An 18986-nucleotide genomic window follows, 5' to 3' on the forward strand; every position below is an offset into this window, starting at 1 on the left:
TTTGACGAGACGAAGAAGATGAAGGAGCATGAACGATGGGGAGCAGTTGGAGAAGGAGATTGAAGCAGCTGCCGCGACGATGATGCCATGGACGATGATTAACTCACCAAAAACGTGAGCAACAGCAGAAGTTCGTCGAGGAGATGGAGGATGCAGCAGCAACAGTCTTGAAGTGAGGAAGAAGAAGCAGCAATGTTGATGCCGGAGAAAGACGATGACGCAGCGGCGAGGGGTGGCTTCGAACCCACTGCTTCGACGGGCAGCAGCGGACGAGGCAGCAGAAGCGACGCAGCAGGAGCTTCGACGAGCAGCAGCAGCAGTCTTGAAGTGAGGAAGAAGAAGCAGCAGCGTTGGTTAAAGCTCGACGAAGAACGAAGGAGGAGGAGCAGCCATGGATGAGCTTTTTGAGCTCGACATGGAGAAGATGAAGACGCAACTGGGTCGTCTATGGTGAGGGTGAAGATGAAGCTGTGAGGGGTTGTTTGGACGTGATAATGGAGGGTAAAGGGCAGCCATGGGAGGGGTGTTTGGATGCTTGGAGAAGAAGAAGATAGGGAGGGGGGCGGATGGGTTAGTATAATTTTAGGGTTTTCTTCTTCTTTTTTGTTTTTGTTTTGTTTTTGTTTTGTAAAAAAATGAAAGACAAAGGGGGTTTGGGTCTTTTGGGTTATGGACTGGGTCGACCCAGTTCGAAATGGACTGGGTCGTTTTGGAAGATTGGGTATTTTTTGGGCTTGTGGCTTGAATTTGAAGAAGAGGCCCAATTCCGATTTTTTGTATTTTTGTTTTCTTTTTTCTTCTTTTATTTTTTCTAAAACTAAATTATAAAAATACTTAAACTATTATTAAGAACTAAATTAAGTTATAAAAGCGCAAATTAACTCCCAATAACAATTAACGCAGAATTAAGTAATAATTAAGCATAAAATTGTATATTTGGACATTAAATGCTAAAAATGCAAACGATGCCTATTTTTTGTGATTTTTATATTTTGTAAAACAAACTTAATTACTAACAATTGTAGAATTAAATCCTACATGCAAAATGTGACATATTTTTGTATTTTTTATTAATTTAGCAAATAAACATGCACAAACAAATACAAATAATTATTCAAAATATCATAAAATATCACAAAAATTGCACACCAAGAAAAATTATTTTATTTTTGAATTTTTGGGAGTAATTCTCATATAGGGCAAAAATCACGTGCTTATAGTGCATATATAACGTCGTAACCTTTTTTCATATCCCATATCCCATATGCATATAAAATACATATATATGCGTAGATAATAACATTTGGTCATGGGTCAATGTAAATAAATACAATGCATGAGAAGTACGTCAATAAAATCTCTCGAAATGTCATAAGACCATTATGCCTTTGATTAATATCATGAAATAAACTTTATAAACTTACGTATTTTCTAAGACCCATGAACAAATGATAGAATAATAGGATACAAGAGGAATTAAGAATACAGGCATCTCTAGTACATCTATGAATATAGTCATTTATGGAAGTTGTGCATTTGCTCGTTTCGTTTGTATCACATGGGTCATGCCAAAAGAAAGAAGGGACAGCCTTAACATCGCTGAGCCGATTCTCTTGAAAATCCCTCTAACACACGTCAATCACGATGAAACATGTAATGGCGGATTGAAGTAGAAAAAAATCTATATGATATTCTTGAGAAAGATTGTACCGTGCTCTCTTAAAATCGCAATTCCCATTGTTATTACCTTATGAAGTCTCGTATGAATTTGTTGTAGTTTCATCCATAACATAGAAAATATAAGCATCCCACTTTAAAGCTTATGAACAATGTTATTAATTAGGAGTGGGATGTTTGCTTACTACAAGAAAAGGAATCCATGTTGTCCAACAATCCTTTGCCCTCTTAATAGCCTTCTCCAACAAAATGAGATAATTTGGTGCATATGTCCTTAAATATTGCCACCTAAATAAACTTTAATACTTAGCAAGCATACTTATCCCCAAAATGTGACACCACCCTATCCTTCATACATTAGTCATACTTTACTTTAATTGTCATGGTCCCATGCGGACAAAATAATTCCTACACTTATCCACTTAAATCAATAATTAACCATTTACCTACATAATTAAGAATTATCTCAAATTATTTAAAATACTACTCACTTAAAACACACTTTATATATCTTACTATCATGGTCATGTGGTACCTTGTAGGGCACTAATCTATAAATACCGGGTATTTTAGCTCGGGCCATATTTTATCCCAAATTGACAACCTTTAACGAAATTCATTTTCTTTGATTCCTTTACCCTTTAACCTTTACTAATTTACTTATCACTTGTTTGAAATAGCGTAATACTTATAATCTCAAAATAATCTCATTCCCGAGCTTACGTTGATTAACTTACGACAAAACTTTAACGTACAAAACTAGGGATGTAACATTTTATTTTTGAGCTTATATCAATTTTCTTATGGCTTAATTTCACGTAAGAAAACATAGGGTGTAAAAAATATCACTCATATTTGATCGGGTTGATTGGTTCGGGTTCAGAATGGATTTGGCAAGGTTTGAGACACTTAGTCTCTTTTGAGGAAGCTTAAGTTGGAAAAATCAACCGGATATTGACTTATATGTTAGAGGGCTCAAATGTGAGTTTCGATGGTTCGGTTAGCTTCAGGAGGTGATTTGGGACTTAGGAGTGTGATCGGAATAAGTTTTGGATGTCCGGAGTAGATTTAGGCTTGAATTGGCGAATTTAGATTTTTGGCGATTTCTGGTAGATAAGTGAGATTGTGATATCGGGGTCGTAATGGAATTCCGAGACTTGCAGTAGTTCTGTTGTGTCATTTGGGATGTGTGTGTAAAATTTCAGGTCATTCGAACGTGGTTTGGTTGGGTTTTTGATCAAAAGCGTAATTTAGAAGATTTTTGGAAACTTAGGCTTGAATCCGTTGTGTTTTGGTTGATTTGGTGTTGTTTGAGGTATTTTTAAGATTGGTACAAGTTTAAATAAGGTTTTGGGATATGTTTGTGCTTTTGGTTGAGGTCCCGGGGGCTTCGGGGTGATTTTGGGTGGTTGACGGAGAGTTTGGGAAATTTGAGAAGCTGCAGATTTTTCTGTTCTGGTATTTCTGCACCTACGGATTGGGGACCGTAGGTGCGATGCCGCAGATGCGAGGAAATGACTGCAGAAGCGGTCAAGGAGGAGAAGGGCAGGAGCCACAGATGCGGTTGGCTGACCGCACCTGCGATGGCGCACGTGCGGCTACTTGGTCGCAGATGTGGTTTTGGACCATTAAGTGAAAGCCGCAGAAGCGTCTTATAGACCACAAATGCGGTACCGCAGAAGCGGTATCTGGGCCGTAGGTGCGGAATCCCTGGGCCAGAAAGTATATATTGTTTTCTTCGCAAAAGTTTGCTAAGTTCTCCATTTTTAAAGACGAGAAAGAGGCTAAGGCAGTGGATTTCAAGAGAAATCAAGGGATATCAATTGGGTAAGTTCCCTAAGATTCATTACTTAGGTTTATGATCATTTTTCCATTGTTTAATAATGGTATTAGTGGAGATTAAGGAAGAAAAATTGGGGATTAGGGCTTGAGATTAATAGACTTTAAAATGGGAATTTGAGGGGTCATTTGGACTCCGATTTCAGTGTTCTTGGTATGTATGGAATTGTGGAAGGATAAGGGTTCTGTTAATGTGATTTTTACCGAGTTTCGAGACATGGGCCCGGGAGTCTGGTTTGGCCAATTTCGAGATTTTTGGTATAATTTGATTATTTTCGCTTGGGCTTCGTTCCTTTAGCATGTTTTGACGCTGTGATTCTGATTTTGGATAGATTCAACGTGAGTGGAGGACGATTCGAGGGACAAAGGCGTCGCGGAGTAGTTTTTCACCGGTTTGAGGTAAGTAACCATTGTAAATCTGGAACTGAGGGTACAAAACCCCGGTATTTGACTTCTTTTGATAAATGCAGTGATGCACATGCTAGGTGACGAGTGTGTGGGCGTGCACTGGTAGGGATTTTTGACTTGGTCCATCCCGTAGCGACTATTAAGCCGCGTATTTGATTTGGAACCTTATGATATTCCGTACTTTAGTCATTTATACTATATTACGGGATGTATGCCATGTTTGGGGCATTGTGCTGACCTGTTGAGACTCTTAGGGGCATTTTTACTATTTTTCTTCACTCTACTTGTTGAAAGCATATCCTCAGTCATGTTTTACCTATTTATTGTTTAAAACTGGTTTTATCACTCTACTTTTAAATGTGAGGACTTTTTGGACTGAGTTTCCTAATTTCTACTGTTGTGCCCGAGAGGCTGCAAGGTTAATAACTGAGAGAGGTTGAGAACCTAATGGTGAGGATATTTATATATGTATGAAATAATCGGGCTGCACGTTGCAGTGATACTTATATGGATCGGGCTGCACACCACAACGATATATATATATATTGGATCGGGCTGCGCGCTGCAGTGATATGACGCTTGGGCTGTAGGAGCCCCTCTAAAGTCTGTACACCCCTAGTGAGCGTAGTCGACTATAAACTATGGATCGGGCTGCATGCCGCAGCGGTTACTATGATTATTATTATTATGAGATATTAATAAGCCTAAGTGCTGATAGTGAGTACTGAGTGATGAGAGTTGAGTCACGAGTGCCTGAGAGGCCATATTCCGAGTGATACCTTGCCCGAGGGGCCCAGCTATGATATTTTCACTGATTTCACTCTTCTTTTAAAATAAGCCTCTGTTGAAAAACTGCTAAGTATATGATTTCAAGTATTTAAACTGAAATTGATGATTTTATGACAAAACTGGTTTAAACTGTGGAATTTGATCTATTATACTGTTGTTTACTCCTTTAGATATTTTTAACTGCTCGTCACTGCTTTCAGACCTTATTTACTTTAGTTACTTACTGAGTTGGCATACTTACGTTACTCCCTGCACCTTGTGTGCAGATCCAGGTGCTCGAGTGGCAAAGTGAGGCTCCTCATCTTATCCAGAGTTCGCCGGGGATTGCAAGGTAGCTGCATGGCGTCCGTAGCTCTGCTTTCCTCCTTCCTATCTTGTTCTTTCTGCATTTTAGACTTATGATGTATTAGATAGTCGGTTATGTATTTAGAGGCTCTAGACTCGTGACACCAGATGTTTGGGATGTGTTGTCTTATGTTTTATTGACTTCCGCATATTTCAGTTGTTTTAAACGCTTCTTATGAAAAATTGCTATTCAAACCCGTATTAGAAAAATGATTTTATGAAAAGATATTTGTTGTGGTTATATGGTTAGGTTGGCTTGCCTAGTAATGTGATAGGCGCCATCACGACCGGGAATTTGGGGTACAAGTTAGTATCAGAGCCTAGGTTACATAAGTCTCGCAAGTCATGAGTCGGTTTAGTAGAGTTTCGCGGATCGGTATGGAGATGTCTGTATTTATCCTCGAGAGGCTGCAGAACCTTTAGGAAAAACTTCATATTCTTGAAATTCTTGTCGTGCGAATCTGTTGATCCGAGTACTAAACTTCTGTTATTCCATTCTTTCACAGATGGTGAGGACACGTGCTACCGGGCAGGATGGACGACCACCAGTACTACCAGCTGGGGCCACTAGAGGTCGAGGACACGGTCGAGGCCGTGGTAGAGGCAGAGCAGCTAGGGTAGCACCTGCAGATCCACCAGCTACCCCAATTCAGGATCATGTCCCAATTGTGGACGCTACAGCAGCACCAGCTCGGGCACCAGCTGTGCCTATTGTGATTCCAGGCCTTCAGAAAGCTCTAGCTCAAATTTTATCAGTGTGTACCGGTTTGGCTCAGGCGTTCTAAATTACTACGGCCGTAGCTACTTTTCAGGTCGGATGAGGCACCAGACTCCCGTTGCTTGCACACCTGAGCAGGTTGTGCATGGACTCCAAACACCAGGGGCATCTTCAACCCAGCCGGTTGCACCAGCTTAGGAGTATATGGTACCAGTTATGCCGGACGATGAGCAACGTCAACTAGAGAGGTTTGGTAGACTCCAGCCTTCGACTTTCAGCGGTGCAGAGGGCAAGGATGCCTAGGGTTTCTTGGATAAGTGCCAGAGGATGCTTTGTACAGCTGGTATTCTAGAGACCAGTGGTGTAGCATTTACCACCTTTCAGTTTTCTAGAGATGCCTTACTTGGTGGGAGGCGTATGAGAGGCGTAGGCCTGATGGTGCAGCGCCCCTTACCTGGCAGCAGTTCTTTGTTCTCTTTCTGGAGAAGTATGTGCCACAGTCTCGCCGAGAGGAGCTGCACAGGCAGTTTGAGCAGTTGCGTCAGGGAGAGATGACTGTGACACAATATGAGATGCGGTTTTATGAGTTAGCTCGTCATACGGTCTGGTTGGTTCCCACAGATCGAGAGAGGATCAGGAGGTTTGTTTATGGCCTCACATATCAGCTTCGGATTATCATGACTAGGGAGAGGGTGACATGTCCTACTTTCAAGGAGGCTGTTGACATCGCCCGCTAGATTGAGTCGGTTCATCGCCAGGAGCGAGAGGAGAGGGAGGCCAAGATGCCTCGGGGATCTGGTAGCTTTAGTAGTGCTCCTTCGAGGGGTCAGTTTTAGCATGGCAGAGGCTGTCCATTCAGGCAGGCTCAGTCAGCTCGCCCAGGTTATCGTGGGGCATCATCAGGTCATTGATCTCACAGTTCTCATAAGGGTCATTCATCCCTCAGTGCCCTTCCTGCCCAAAGTTTGTCCCGTGCTCCATCGGTTCAGGATTCTTCCATGTCAGGTCCTTCTACTGGTCATTCTGGTGCCAGGGGTTCCCTTCAATCCCCATCTCAAGCACCAGGGAGTTGTTATGAGTGTGGAGAGTTTGGGCATATGAGGAGGCAATGTCCTCGTCTTCATGATGGTCCGTCTCAGCAGAGGGTCAGCCCTCGACTTTAGCTCCAGTTACTTCACCACCCACCCATCCAGCTAGGGGTCACCCTAGAGGGGGAGGTCGATCAGGAGGTGGTCAGGCTCGTTTCTATGCCCTCCCAAGTAGACCAGATGCTGTTGCTTCAGATGCTGTGATTTTAGTTATTATTTTAGTCTGCCACAGAGATGTCTCTGTATTATTTGATCCCGGTTCCACCTTTTCTTATGTGTCATCATACTTTGCTATTTGGATACACCCCGTGAGTCTCTTATTTTACCTGTTTATGTATCTACTCCGGTGGGTGAAACTGTTGTTGTAGACCATATGTATCGGTCGTATGTGGTGACTATTGGAGGTATGAAGACCCGAGTGGATCTTTTATTATTATGTAAGGTGGATTTTGATGTCATTTTGGGCATGGATTGGCTATCTCCGTATCGTGCTATTCTGGACTGTTATGCCAAGACAGTCACATTGACTATACCAAGTGTGCCATAGATCAAGTGGCGAGGTTTGACTGATTATGTTCCCAGTAGAGTGATCTCATTCTTGAAGGCCCAACGTATGGTTGGAAAAGGATGTCTTTCGTATCTAGCCTTTGTAAGGGATGTCGGAGCTGAGACTTCCGGTATTGATTCTGTTCCAATTGTGAGTGATTTTCCCGATGTGTTTCCTGCAGACCTGCCGGGTATGCCATCGGACAGGGATATTGATTTTGGTATTGACTTGGTACTGGGCACTCAGCCCATTTCTATTCTGCCATATCGTATGGCACCAGTGGATTTGAAGGAGTTAAAGAAACAACTTTAGGAACTCCTCGATAAAGGGTTCATTTGTCCTAGTGTGTCATCGTGGGGTGCGTCAGTTCTATTTGTGAAGAAGAAGGATTGCACTATGCAGATATGCATTGATTATAGGCAATTGAACAAAGTAACAATTAAGAACAAGTATCCTTTGCCTCACATTGATGATTTATTCGACCAACTTTAGGGAGCAAGAGTGTTCTCCAAGATTAATCTCCATTCGGGTTATCACCAGTTGAAGATCAGGGACTCGGATATTCTTAAGACAACTTTCAGGACCCGTTATGGTCATTATAAGTTCTTGGTGATGTCTTTTGGGCTGACTAATGCCCCAGCAGCGTTCATGCATTTGATGAACATCGTGTTCCGGCCTTATCTCGACTCATTTGTCATAGTGTTCATTGATGATATTCTGGTGTATTCGCATAGTCAAGAGGAGTATGCGGAGCATTTGAGAGTTGTGTTGCAGAGATTGAAGGAGGATAAGCTTTATGCAAAATTCTCCAAGTGTGAGTCTTGGCTCAGTTTAGTGGCTTTATTAGGGCACGTGATGTCCAGCGAGGGTATTTAGGTTGATCCGAAGAAGATAGAGGCGGTTCAGAGTTCGCCCAGGACGTCCTCAGCCACAGAGATTCGCAAATTTCTTGGTTTGGCAGGCTATTATCGCTGGTTTGTTCAGGGATTCTCGTCTATTGCATCGCCCTTGACCAAGTTGACTTAGAAGGGTACTTCATTTGTATGGTCGGATGAGTGTGAGGAGAGCTTTCAGAAGCTCAGGACAGTCTTGACCACAGCTCCAGTGTTAGTTTTGCCATCAGCTTCAGGTTCATATACCATGTATTATGATGCTTCGAGAGTTGGTATTAGTTGTGTATTGATGCAGGAGGGTAGAGTTATTACTTATGCTTCTCGTCAGTTGAAGCCCTATGAGAAGAACTACCCCGTTCATGATTTGGAGTTGGCTGCCATAGTTCACGCGTTGAAGATTTGGAGGCATTACTTGTATGGTGTGTCTTGTGAGGTGTTTATTGATCATCATAGTCTCCATCACTTGTTCAAATAGAAGGATCTCAATTTGAGGCAGTGGAGGTGGTTGGAGTTGCTTAAGGATTATAATATCACTATATTGTACCATCCGAGGAAAGCCTATATGGTGGCCGATGCTTTGAGCTGAAAGGCGATGAGTATGGGGAGTTTGGCATATATTCTAGTCGGGGAGAAACTTCTTGCAGTTGATGTTCAGGCCTTGGCCAATCAGTTTGTGAGTTTAGATGTTTCGGAGCCAGTCGGGTATTGGCTTGCGTGGTTTCTCGGTCTTCCTTATATGATCGCATCAGAGAGCGCCTGTATGATGATCCGCATTTGCTTGTCCTTAAGGACAGAGTTTAGCATGATGATGCTAGAGATGTGACTATTGGTGATGATGGGGTGTTGAGGATGCAGGGCCGAATTTGTGTGCCCAATGTAGATGGGCTTCGGGAGTTGATTCTGGAGGAGGCCCACAGCTCGCGGTATTCCATCCATCTGGGTGTCGCGAAGATGTATCAGGATTTGTGGCAACATTATTGGTGGAGGAGAATAAAGAAAGACGTTATGGGATTTGTAGCTCGGTGTCTCAATTGTCAGTAGGTGAAATATGAGCATCAGAGACCGGGTGGCTTGCTTCAGCGGATGGATATTCCAGAGGGAAGTGGGAGAGGATCACTATGGACTTTGTTGTTGGACTTCCATGGACTTTGAGAAAGTTCGATGCTATTTGGGTGATTGTGGATCGGTTGACCAAGTCCGCACACTTCATTCCGGTGTGTACTACCTACTCTTCGGAGCGGTTGGCAGAGATCCATATCCGGGAGATTATTCCTTTGCATGGTGTCCCAGTTTCCATCATTTCAAATAGGGGCACTCAATTTACTTTGCAGTTTTGGAGGTTTGTGCAGCGAGAGTTGGGTGCTCAGGTTGAGTTGAGCACAACTTTTCACCCTTAGACGGACAGACAGTTCGAGCGCACTATCCAGATATTGGAGGACATGTTGCGTGCTTGTGTCATTGATTTCGAAGGGTCATGGGATCAGTTTCTACCTATTGCAGACTTTTGCTTATAACAACAGCTACTAATCGAGTATTCAAATAGCTCCATATGAGGCTTGGTATGGGAGACGGTGTAGATCTCCAGTTGGTTGGTTTGAGCCGGGCGAGGCTAGGCTATTGGGGATAGACTTGGTGTAGGATGCTTTAGATAAGGTGAAAGTGATTCAGGAGAGGCTTCGTACAACGCAGTCGAGACAGAAGAGTTATGCTGATAGGAAGGTTCGGGATGTGTCCTACATCGTTGGTGAGAAGGTTCTGTTGAAGGTTTCACCCATGAAGGGTGTTATGAGATTTGGGAAGAAAGGGAAATTGAGTCCTCGGTTCATTGGGCCTTTTGAGGTGCTTCGGAGGATTGGGGAGGTGGATTATGAGCTCGTTTTGCCACCCAGATTCTCGAGTGTGCATCCGATATTTCATGTTTCTATGCTCCGAAAGTATATTTAGGATCTGTCTCATTGTTTGGATTTCAGCACGATTCAGTTGGATGAGGGTTTGACCTATGATGTGGAGCAAGTAGCTATTTTTGGTTGTCAGGTTTGAAAGTTGAGATCAAAGGATATAGCTTCAGCGAAAGTGTAGTGGAGAGGTTGGCCCGTGGAGGAGGCTACCTGGGAGACCGAGCGGGAGATGCAGAGCAGATATCCTCACCTGTTTGAGGCTTTAGGTATGTTTCTTGACTCGTTCGAGGACGAATGTTTGTTTAAGTTGGGGAGGATGTGATGACAACCCGGCCAGTCATCTCATGAGTTACCACTATATTTCCCCCATTTCTACTTCTTGTTGCTTTGTCTATTGGTTCTATATGTGATCGGGTTGATTGGTTCGGGTTCGGAAAGGATTTGGCAAGGTTTGAGACACTTAGTCTCTTTTGAGGAAGCTTAAGTTGGAAAAGTCAATTGGATGTTGACTTATGTGTTATAGGCTTCAGATGTGAGTTTCGATGGTTCGGTTAGCTTCGGGAGGTGATTTGGGACTTAGGAGTGTGATTGGAATGAGTTTTGGAGGTCCGGAGTAGATTTAGGCTTGAATTGACAAAATTGGATTTTTGGCGATTTTCGATTGATAGGTGAGATTGTGATATAGGGGTCGGAATAGAATTCCGAGAGTTGCAGTAGTTCCGTTGTATCATTTGGGATGTGTGTATACAATTTCAGGTCATTCGGACGTGGTTCTGTTGGGTTTTTTATCAAAAGCGTAATTTAGAAGATTTTTGGAAACTTAGGCTTGAATCCGATGTGTTTTGGTTGATTCGGTGTTGTTTGAGATGTTTTGAAGATTGGTACAAGTTTGAATAAGGTTTTGGGATATGTTGGTTCTTTTGGTTGAGGTCCCGGGGGCCTCGGGGTGATTTCGGATGGTTGACGGAGAGTTTGGAAAATTTGAGAAGCTGCAGATTTTTCTGTTCTGGTATTTCCGCACCTGCGGATTGGGGACCACAGGTGCAATGCCGCAGAAGCGGTCAAGGAGGAGAAGGGCAGGAGCCACAGATGTGGTTGGCTGACCGCACCTGCGATGGCGCAGGTGCGACTACTTGGTCGCAGATGCAGTTTTGGACCATTAAGTGAAAGCAGAAGCTGCTTATAGACCGCAAATGCGGTACCACAGAAGTGGTATCTGGGCCACAGGTGCGGAATCCCTGGGCCAGAAGGTATATATTATTTTCTTCGCGAAATTTTGCGAAGTTCTCCAATTTTGAAGACGGGAAAGAGGCAAAGGCAGTGGATTTTGATAATAGGCGAAATCTAGGTGATTTAGCTATTGTTTATGCTTCCGCTTGATTATATTCCGATGTCATATTATGGTCAATTGATGAAAATAGGCTATAATTGTGATATGTATACATTGCAGGATGAGGAGCCTAAATAATGCTTTCAAGAGGATATTGGAATGATTTATGAGCAAGAACAACCCCTAGGAGTCGAGTGTGCGCAAGGACGAGACGGAAAAATGGACGGAATCGAGCTTCAGAAGCGCGCTAAGTAACGCGCTAACTCCAAACTTCGCGCAATAGTTCGCGAGCTTTTCTGCCTGGAATCCAAGAGAAACACGCGAAGTAACGCGCGGACTCCATACTTAGCGCAGTAGTTCGCGCGTGTCCGATCCGGAGAAATGTTATTTAGGGGTAAAATTGGAAATTTGGATAGAAACCCACTTAACCTATATAAAGTCAAGCTCGCCCAAGGTTAAAGTAGGAAGGTTTTCATAGTTTAGTGCAAGAAATAGAGAGGCAAGAGGCAAGGAGGACGTTTTTGAGAGTAAAACACAAGCATAGAGCCGCCGTGGAGGCCGGAATTCATCGGGTTTCATCTTTCTTCCTCCAAACTTAGTAATTTTTATGTTTCTTTGTATGAGTTGTTGTTTTGCTACCATGTCTATGTGGAGCTAAACTTCACGTTCTAGGGTTGTGGTTCTTTCATGACTATTGTTATTCGGATATTGAGTTTGATTTCTTAGTTTATAATATTGGTTTATTTATTCAATCATGCACTTAATTATTTGATTGCTTGATCACCAATTGAATACTATCTACGAATCTTGAATTGAACTCGAAAGTGGGAATTCTAGATTGCATATAGGATTGAATAGAGCAAGTTCTTGAACCTGGGCATCGGGGAACGGATTCACGGTTAGGATAGACATATACCTAATTACCTTTGCTTGGTTGATTTACAGGAATTATAAATGCGTTTTTGTTGATTCTAACTCCATAGACATATAAGCGTTAGGTTAGCTTGAATAGGTGAGTAAGAACTCGACAGATTCTTATGAGAAATATTAACCCTGTCAACCAATAAACTAGATAAATTAGTTAGTCAATTCAATAGAAGAATACAATAGGATTGTTAGCCCATAACCCTAGATCGTTTTCATTACATTGATATCATAAAAATCTGCTATCCTTTGGCTCAGAGTTCATTATTTATTTTCTTTTTATTTTAATTAGTTTAGAATCAAATACTTCTAGGTTTCATTCTTGTATAGATAATTAGGATAGTCTAGTTTAGTTAATAGTTAATCACAAGTCCTCGTGGGATCGACATCCGACTTTTAGTCACTTTATTACTTGACGACCGCGTATACTTGCGTGTGTATTTGGTCGCAATAGATTTCAAGAGAAATCAAGGGATATCAGTTGGGTAAGTTCCCTAAGCTTCATTACATAGGTTTATGATCATTTTTTCATTGTTTAATCATGGTATTAGTGGAGATTAAGGAAGAAAAATTGGGGATTAGGGCTTGAGATTAATAGACTTTAAAATGGGAATTTGAGGGGTCATTTGGACTCCGATTTCAGTGTTCTTGGTATGTATGGACTCGTGGAAGGATAAGGGTTCTGTTGATATGATTTTTACCGAGTTTTGAGATGTGGTCCCGGGGCTCGGGTTTGGCCAATTTCGAGATTTTTGATATAATTTGATTATTTTCGCATGGGTTTCGTTCCTTTAGCATGTTTTGACGTCGTGATTCTAATTTTTGACAGATTCGATGCGAGTGGAGGCCGATTCGAGGGGCAAAGGCGTCGCAGAGTAGTTTTTCACCGGTTTGAGGTAAGTAACCATTTTAAATCTGGAACTGAGGGTACAAAACCCCAGTGTTTGACTTATTTTGATAAATGCGGTAACCCACATGCTAGGTGACGAGCGTGCGAGCGTGCACTGGTAGGAATTTGTGACTTAATCCATCCTGTAGCGACTATTAAGCCGCGTATTTGATTTGGAACCCTATGATATTCCGTACTTTAGTCATTTATACTATATTATGGGTTGTATGCCATGTTTGGGGCCTTGTGCTGACCTGTTGACACCCTTGGGGGCATTTTTACTGTTTTTCCTCACTCTACTTGTTGAAACATATCCTCAGTCATGTTTTACCTATTTATTATTTGAAACTGGTTTTATCACTCTACTTTTAAATGTGAGGACTGTTTGGACTGAGTTTCCTAATTTCTACTATTGTGCCCGAGAGGCTGCAAGGTTAATGACTGAGAGAGGTTGAGAACCTAATGGTGAGGATATTTATATATGTATAAAATATGGATCGGGCTGCATGCCACAGCGATACTTATATGGATCGGGCTGCACGCCGCAGTGATATATATATTGGATCGTGCTACGTGCCACAGCGATATGACGCTTGGGTTGTAGGAGCCCCTCCGGAGTCTGTACACTCCCAGTGAGCGTAGTCGACTATAAACTATGGATCGGGCTGCACGCCGCCGTGGTTACTATGATTATTATTATTATGAGATATTAATAAGCCTGAGTGCTGATAGTGAGTAGTGAACGACGAGTGACTGAGAGGCTGCCCAAGAGACCAAATTCCGAGTGATACCTTGCCGAGGGGCCCAGCTATGATATTTTCACTGATTTCACTCTTCTTTTAAAATAAGCCTCTGTTGAAAAACTGCTAAGTATATGATTTCAAGTATTTAAACTGAAATTGATGATTTTATGACGAAAGTGGTTTAAACTGTGGAGTTTGATCTGTTATGCTGTTGTTTACTCCTTTATATGTTTTTAACTGCTCGTCATTGCTTTCAGACCTTATTTACTTTAGTTACTTACTGAGTTGGCGTATTCACATTACTCCCTGCACCTTATGTGCAGATCCAGGTGCCCGAGCGGCAGAGTGAGGGTCCTCAGCCTATCTAGAGTTCACTGGAGATTGCAAGGTAGCTGCATGGCGTCCGCAACCCTACTTTCCTCCTTCCTATCTTGTTCTTTTCTGCATTTTAGACTTATGATGTATTAGATAGTCGGTTATGTATTTAGAGGCTCTAGACTCGTGACACCGGATGTTTGGGCTGTGTTGTCTTATGTTTTATTGACTTTCGCATATTTCAGTTGTTTTAAACGCTTCTTATGAAAAATTGGTATTCAAACCCATGTTAGAAAAATGAATTTAGGAAAGGATATTTGTTGTGGTTATATGGTTAGGTTGCCTTGCCTAGTAATGTGATAGGCGCCATCACGATCGGGCATTTGGGGCCGTGACAGATAGAAATAAGATTTGGTAACTACATAGTACCACAGAATCAACCGAGTCATAATTCACATGGTGCACGCCCATACGACTGTCACGTAGCACATGTGTCACCTTAACACCAAACACATAACACGTTTGTTCAGGGATTCATACCCTTAGCACCAAGTTTAGAAGTTTTACTTACCTCGAACAAGCCAAATCCAATACCGAGCAAGCCAAACAATACTCTAGAAATACCGTCCTGTGTGTACCGATCTCCGAACGGCTTGAAACTAGCCAAAAGCAACTCAAGAACATCAAAGAATGACAAAGGAAATAAATCCAATCGATAAAGGTCGAATCTTTAATCAAAAGACCAAAGTCAACCAAAAAATCAAACCTGGACCCGCACTTTAGAACCCTATAAAACTCATAATAACTCATTCAATTACGAGTCCAACCATACTAGTTTCACTCAAATCCGACACCGGATCGATGTTCAAAACTCAAAAATCCACTTTATGAAATTTTAGACAAAAGCCCTCAATTTTTCTTTTGAAATTATCAACCAAATGCCAAAAACGAAGATAGATTCATGAAATATACTCAAAACGGAGTAGAGAACACTTATACCAATCCATCTGGTGAAAATCGCCTAAAAATCACCCAAATACGAGCTCTCCAACTCAAAATATGACCAAATGAACAAGCCTTCAATATTATATGTTTCTGCCAAGCTATTCTGCCCCGTTTCTTATGCCAAACAATCCCGAAACTCGCTTTTGATGCCTCCAATGACTTCCTCATAAAATTTCAGTCAGTTTAGGCTTTTGAATCACTCTATTTGACCTTAAAATGAAGGAGATATGTTCTTTTCAATAATTGAAAATAGTGCAGATTTTTAAATACGAATTCAGTGGCAATTCCGTAATTAATCTGAAAAATCTGGAAACTCAATTCTTAGTAAAATGATCATAAATTTCTCATATGATGTCCAAATTCGACGATTCTTTTTTGCTATGGCTCTATAATTATGATACAATTCTAATGCTTCAATCAAAACAGAAATTGGAGCTCATTTGCTTAATGTGGTGTCATTTATGCATGAAGAAACAACGTCGAAACATAATATAAAAAAACGAGCACAACACAACTCAAACCTATCTTAAACTCACCCAAGCCCCTCAGGACCCCGTCCAAACATACTAACAAGTTCCATAAAATAACATGGACTTACTCGAGGCTTCAAATCATGCATAACAACATCAAAACTACGAATCACACCTCAAATCGAACTTAATGAACTTTTGAAAACTTCCAAAACTCGTGTCTAACCATATTAAATCAACTCAGAATGAACTCAAAAGAGCTAGATTCACTAGGGTACTGGGCAACACTTTGTATACTCCTCTGTCTTTCTTCTTGTAGAAGTAAGCAATATGCTCTGTCAATAGTAGGAGAAGACTGCATCATCATTATGTTTCCTCTAATTCCAGTATATATCTCGTTCAAGCCCATTAAAAATTGAAGTCTTTCTTCAATAACATGATTCTTCTCAAGTGAACCACATTTGCAGTTCACACAAGTGCATATTCCCCTAGAGTCAATGAGCTCTATCTCATCCCATATAGCTTTCATTTTGTTAAAATATATTGCAATATTATTTGAACCTTGCACAGTTTCTAACAATTGTTTCTGTAACTCAAATGTTTGTGCTAGATTGGATTGGTCATACCTGTCTTCAAGTTGTTTCCATAAAATCCTCACTGATTTGGAATGAATCACACTTGACCTAATCTCAACTGTCAATGAATTAAGTAACCATGCGAACACCATGTCGTTGCATCTGATCCAGGATTTACGATCTGTTGCTCCATCTTTGGGTCTAGGTAAGGTTAAATCAATGAAACCCAGCTTATTTTTTTGTTGATAATGTTATTAACACTGCTTTTCTCCATCCTCCATATCCAGATCCATCAAATGGAGGAGATACAAGTGATATACCAGGAGAACCAGAAGCATACAAATAATATGGATGGTCACAATCAATCTTCTCCATTTCAATCATAGTTGCAGATTCAAAATTAGAAATCAAAGCTGAAGATGTAGAAATTGCTGCAAAATCCAGCAAATATGGATTTATCAAAGACGAAGGCGTAAAAATTGGAGTAGAATCCAGTGAATTAAGATAAAATTGGATTAGAAAATCCAGAAAAATTCGAGAATTATTTTTGTAAAAAAATCAAATCAAATCTGGATCGAGAATTCTAAGCTCTGATACCATGAGAAAACTCGTTAGAAGCTTCTAGACATTTAGGAATTGAAAATATCTGATTTTGTTATTTCTCTTAACTACTAACCATACAATGATCTACATGTATTTATATGCAATGTACAAAACGACCTAACTAACTTATTATGTGTACAAAATATATTAGTGGGGTACAACTGTCTTGGACAGTTAGGATTAGAAGTAATCAACAACTCCGATGCTGCCACATGTCAAAGCTTATGTTCCAATTTATCAGCTTCTCTTGTGTAGAAACCTCATTTGATAGAGTGTGAGAAACCTTAGCAGCCTTCTTAGGATCTTCATCGCCAACACAGGTACGCCCTACCCAATAGCACACTATGTGAATTGTGACAATTTTTTTTTTGCGATATAAAATTTTTCTTGCAGCTATAAGTACAAATCATGAGCCAACATTCTTCAGAATCAATGAAAGATGAAAGATGGAGAGGGGCAATGCGAACTTAAATTGAGGCTCTTGAAAAAAAAAGACATGGGTAATTGAGAAATTACCACCTGGAAAGAAAGCGCTCGAATGCAAGTGAGCCTAAAATAAAATATCATTCTGATGGTTTAGTGGAGCGATTGAAGCACGACTAGTGATATTTAGCAACAATCAAATAGAGGGAATTAACCACAATGAAAATTTGCTCCAGTTTCCAAGATGGTTACAATGCGGATATTTTTAGTTGTAGCTACAGCAAAGCAGTAGGAGTTGCATCAAATGGATGTATATAGCGCATTTCTACACGAAGATCTCCAAGAAGAAGTGTACGTGAAAATGCCTCTAGGTTTCAAAGTACAACGTCCTAATATGGTTTGTCAACTACGAAAATCATTGTATGGATTGAAGCAAGTCCCAAGATGATGGTTCGTGAAATTATTAGCTTCCTTGAAAGAGTATGGTTTCACACAATCCTACTCTGACTACTCATTATTTACTCTATAAAAGATTGATATTCAACTTAATTCTTATCGATGTGGATGACTTGATAATTTTTGGAAATGATCATGGTGCCATCCAAAAATTCAAAGGCTATTTGAGTGATTGCTTTCACATGAAAGATTTGGGCGTTCTAAAGTATTTTTTGGGTGTTGAAGTTGCTAGAAATCCAGAAGGTATTTTCCTATGTCAGGCAAGTATGCCTTGGATGTTATTTCTGAAGTTGGATTACTAGGAGCCAAACCTGCAAATGTTCCTCTGGAGTCAAACCATAAGTTAGCATTGGTTGAAGGACGCCCACTTACTAAATTAGAGAGGTATCTACGATTGATAGGTCATCTTAGATATTTGTGTTTCACTAGACCAGATTTGTCCTCCTGTGTGTATATACTATCCCAATTTATGCATTTATCACGAGAAGAACATAGGGAAGCTGCACTACGTGTTTTTCGATTTTTGAAAGGAAGATCGGCGCAAGGTATTTTACTGCGGGTGCATGTGATTTGAAGCTATATGAGTGGTGTGATTCAGATTGTACGTTGCCTTTTAACAACGACGATTTCTTACAAGGTGGTTTTTGATCTTAGGAAATTCACCAATATCTTGAAAGACTAAGAAGCGGCAGATTGTGTCCAGGTCATCTGCAGAAGCTGAATACAGATCTATGGCCACCATAACTTGTGAATTGAAGTGGCAAAAGCGAATTTTATTCAGCCCGGGGTTGACACATCCTACTCCAATAAGACTCTATTATGATAGTCAATTAGCACTGGACATTGCAAAGAATCCATTATTTCATAATCAACGGATGAAACACATTGAAGTGGATTGTCATTTTATCCAAGACTAGATAATGAAGGGCAATGTTTGTCCATCACATGTTTCCTCTAAAGTGCAGCTCCCTGATATTTTTACGAAAGCATTGGGAAATTAAGTAGCAATTTGACTGCCTCCTTCGCAAGTTGCGCATTCAAAATTTCATGC

General features: G+C 41.0%; 1 protein-coding gene across 1 annotated transcript; it reads right to left on the bottom strand.

The window, feature by feature from the left end:
- Window positions 1-16113: 16113 nt before the first annotated feature.
- LOC138881521 (uncharacterized) lies at window positions 16114-16605 on the bottom strand. The gene has a single exon (XM_070161755.1). The coding sequence runs from the start codon at window positions 16603-16605 to the stop codon at window positions 16114-16116; it is 492 nt and encodes a 163-aa protein (XP_070017856.1).
- Window positions 16606-18986: the final 2381 nt, after the last annotated feature.

The sequence above is a fragment of the Nicotiana sylvestris genome, chromosome 11 (genome assembly GCF_000393655.2).
Source record: "Nicotiana sylvestris chromosome 11, ASM39365v2, whole genome shotgun sequence".
Lineage (NCBI taxonomy): Eukaryota > Viridiplantae > Streptophyta > Magnoliopsida > Solanales > Solanaceae > Nicotiana > Nicotiana sylvestris.

Bases quoted from the DNA above. Each gene is read 5' to 3' on its own strand.
- LOC138881521 (XM_070161755.1), bottom strand. From the start codon at position 16,605: ATGGTGTTCGCATGGTTACTTAATTCATTGACAGTTGAGATTAGGTCA.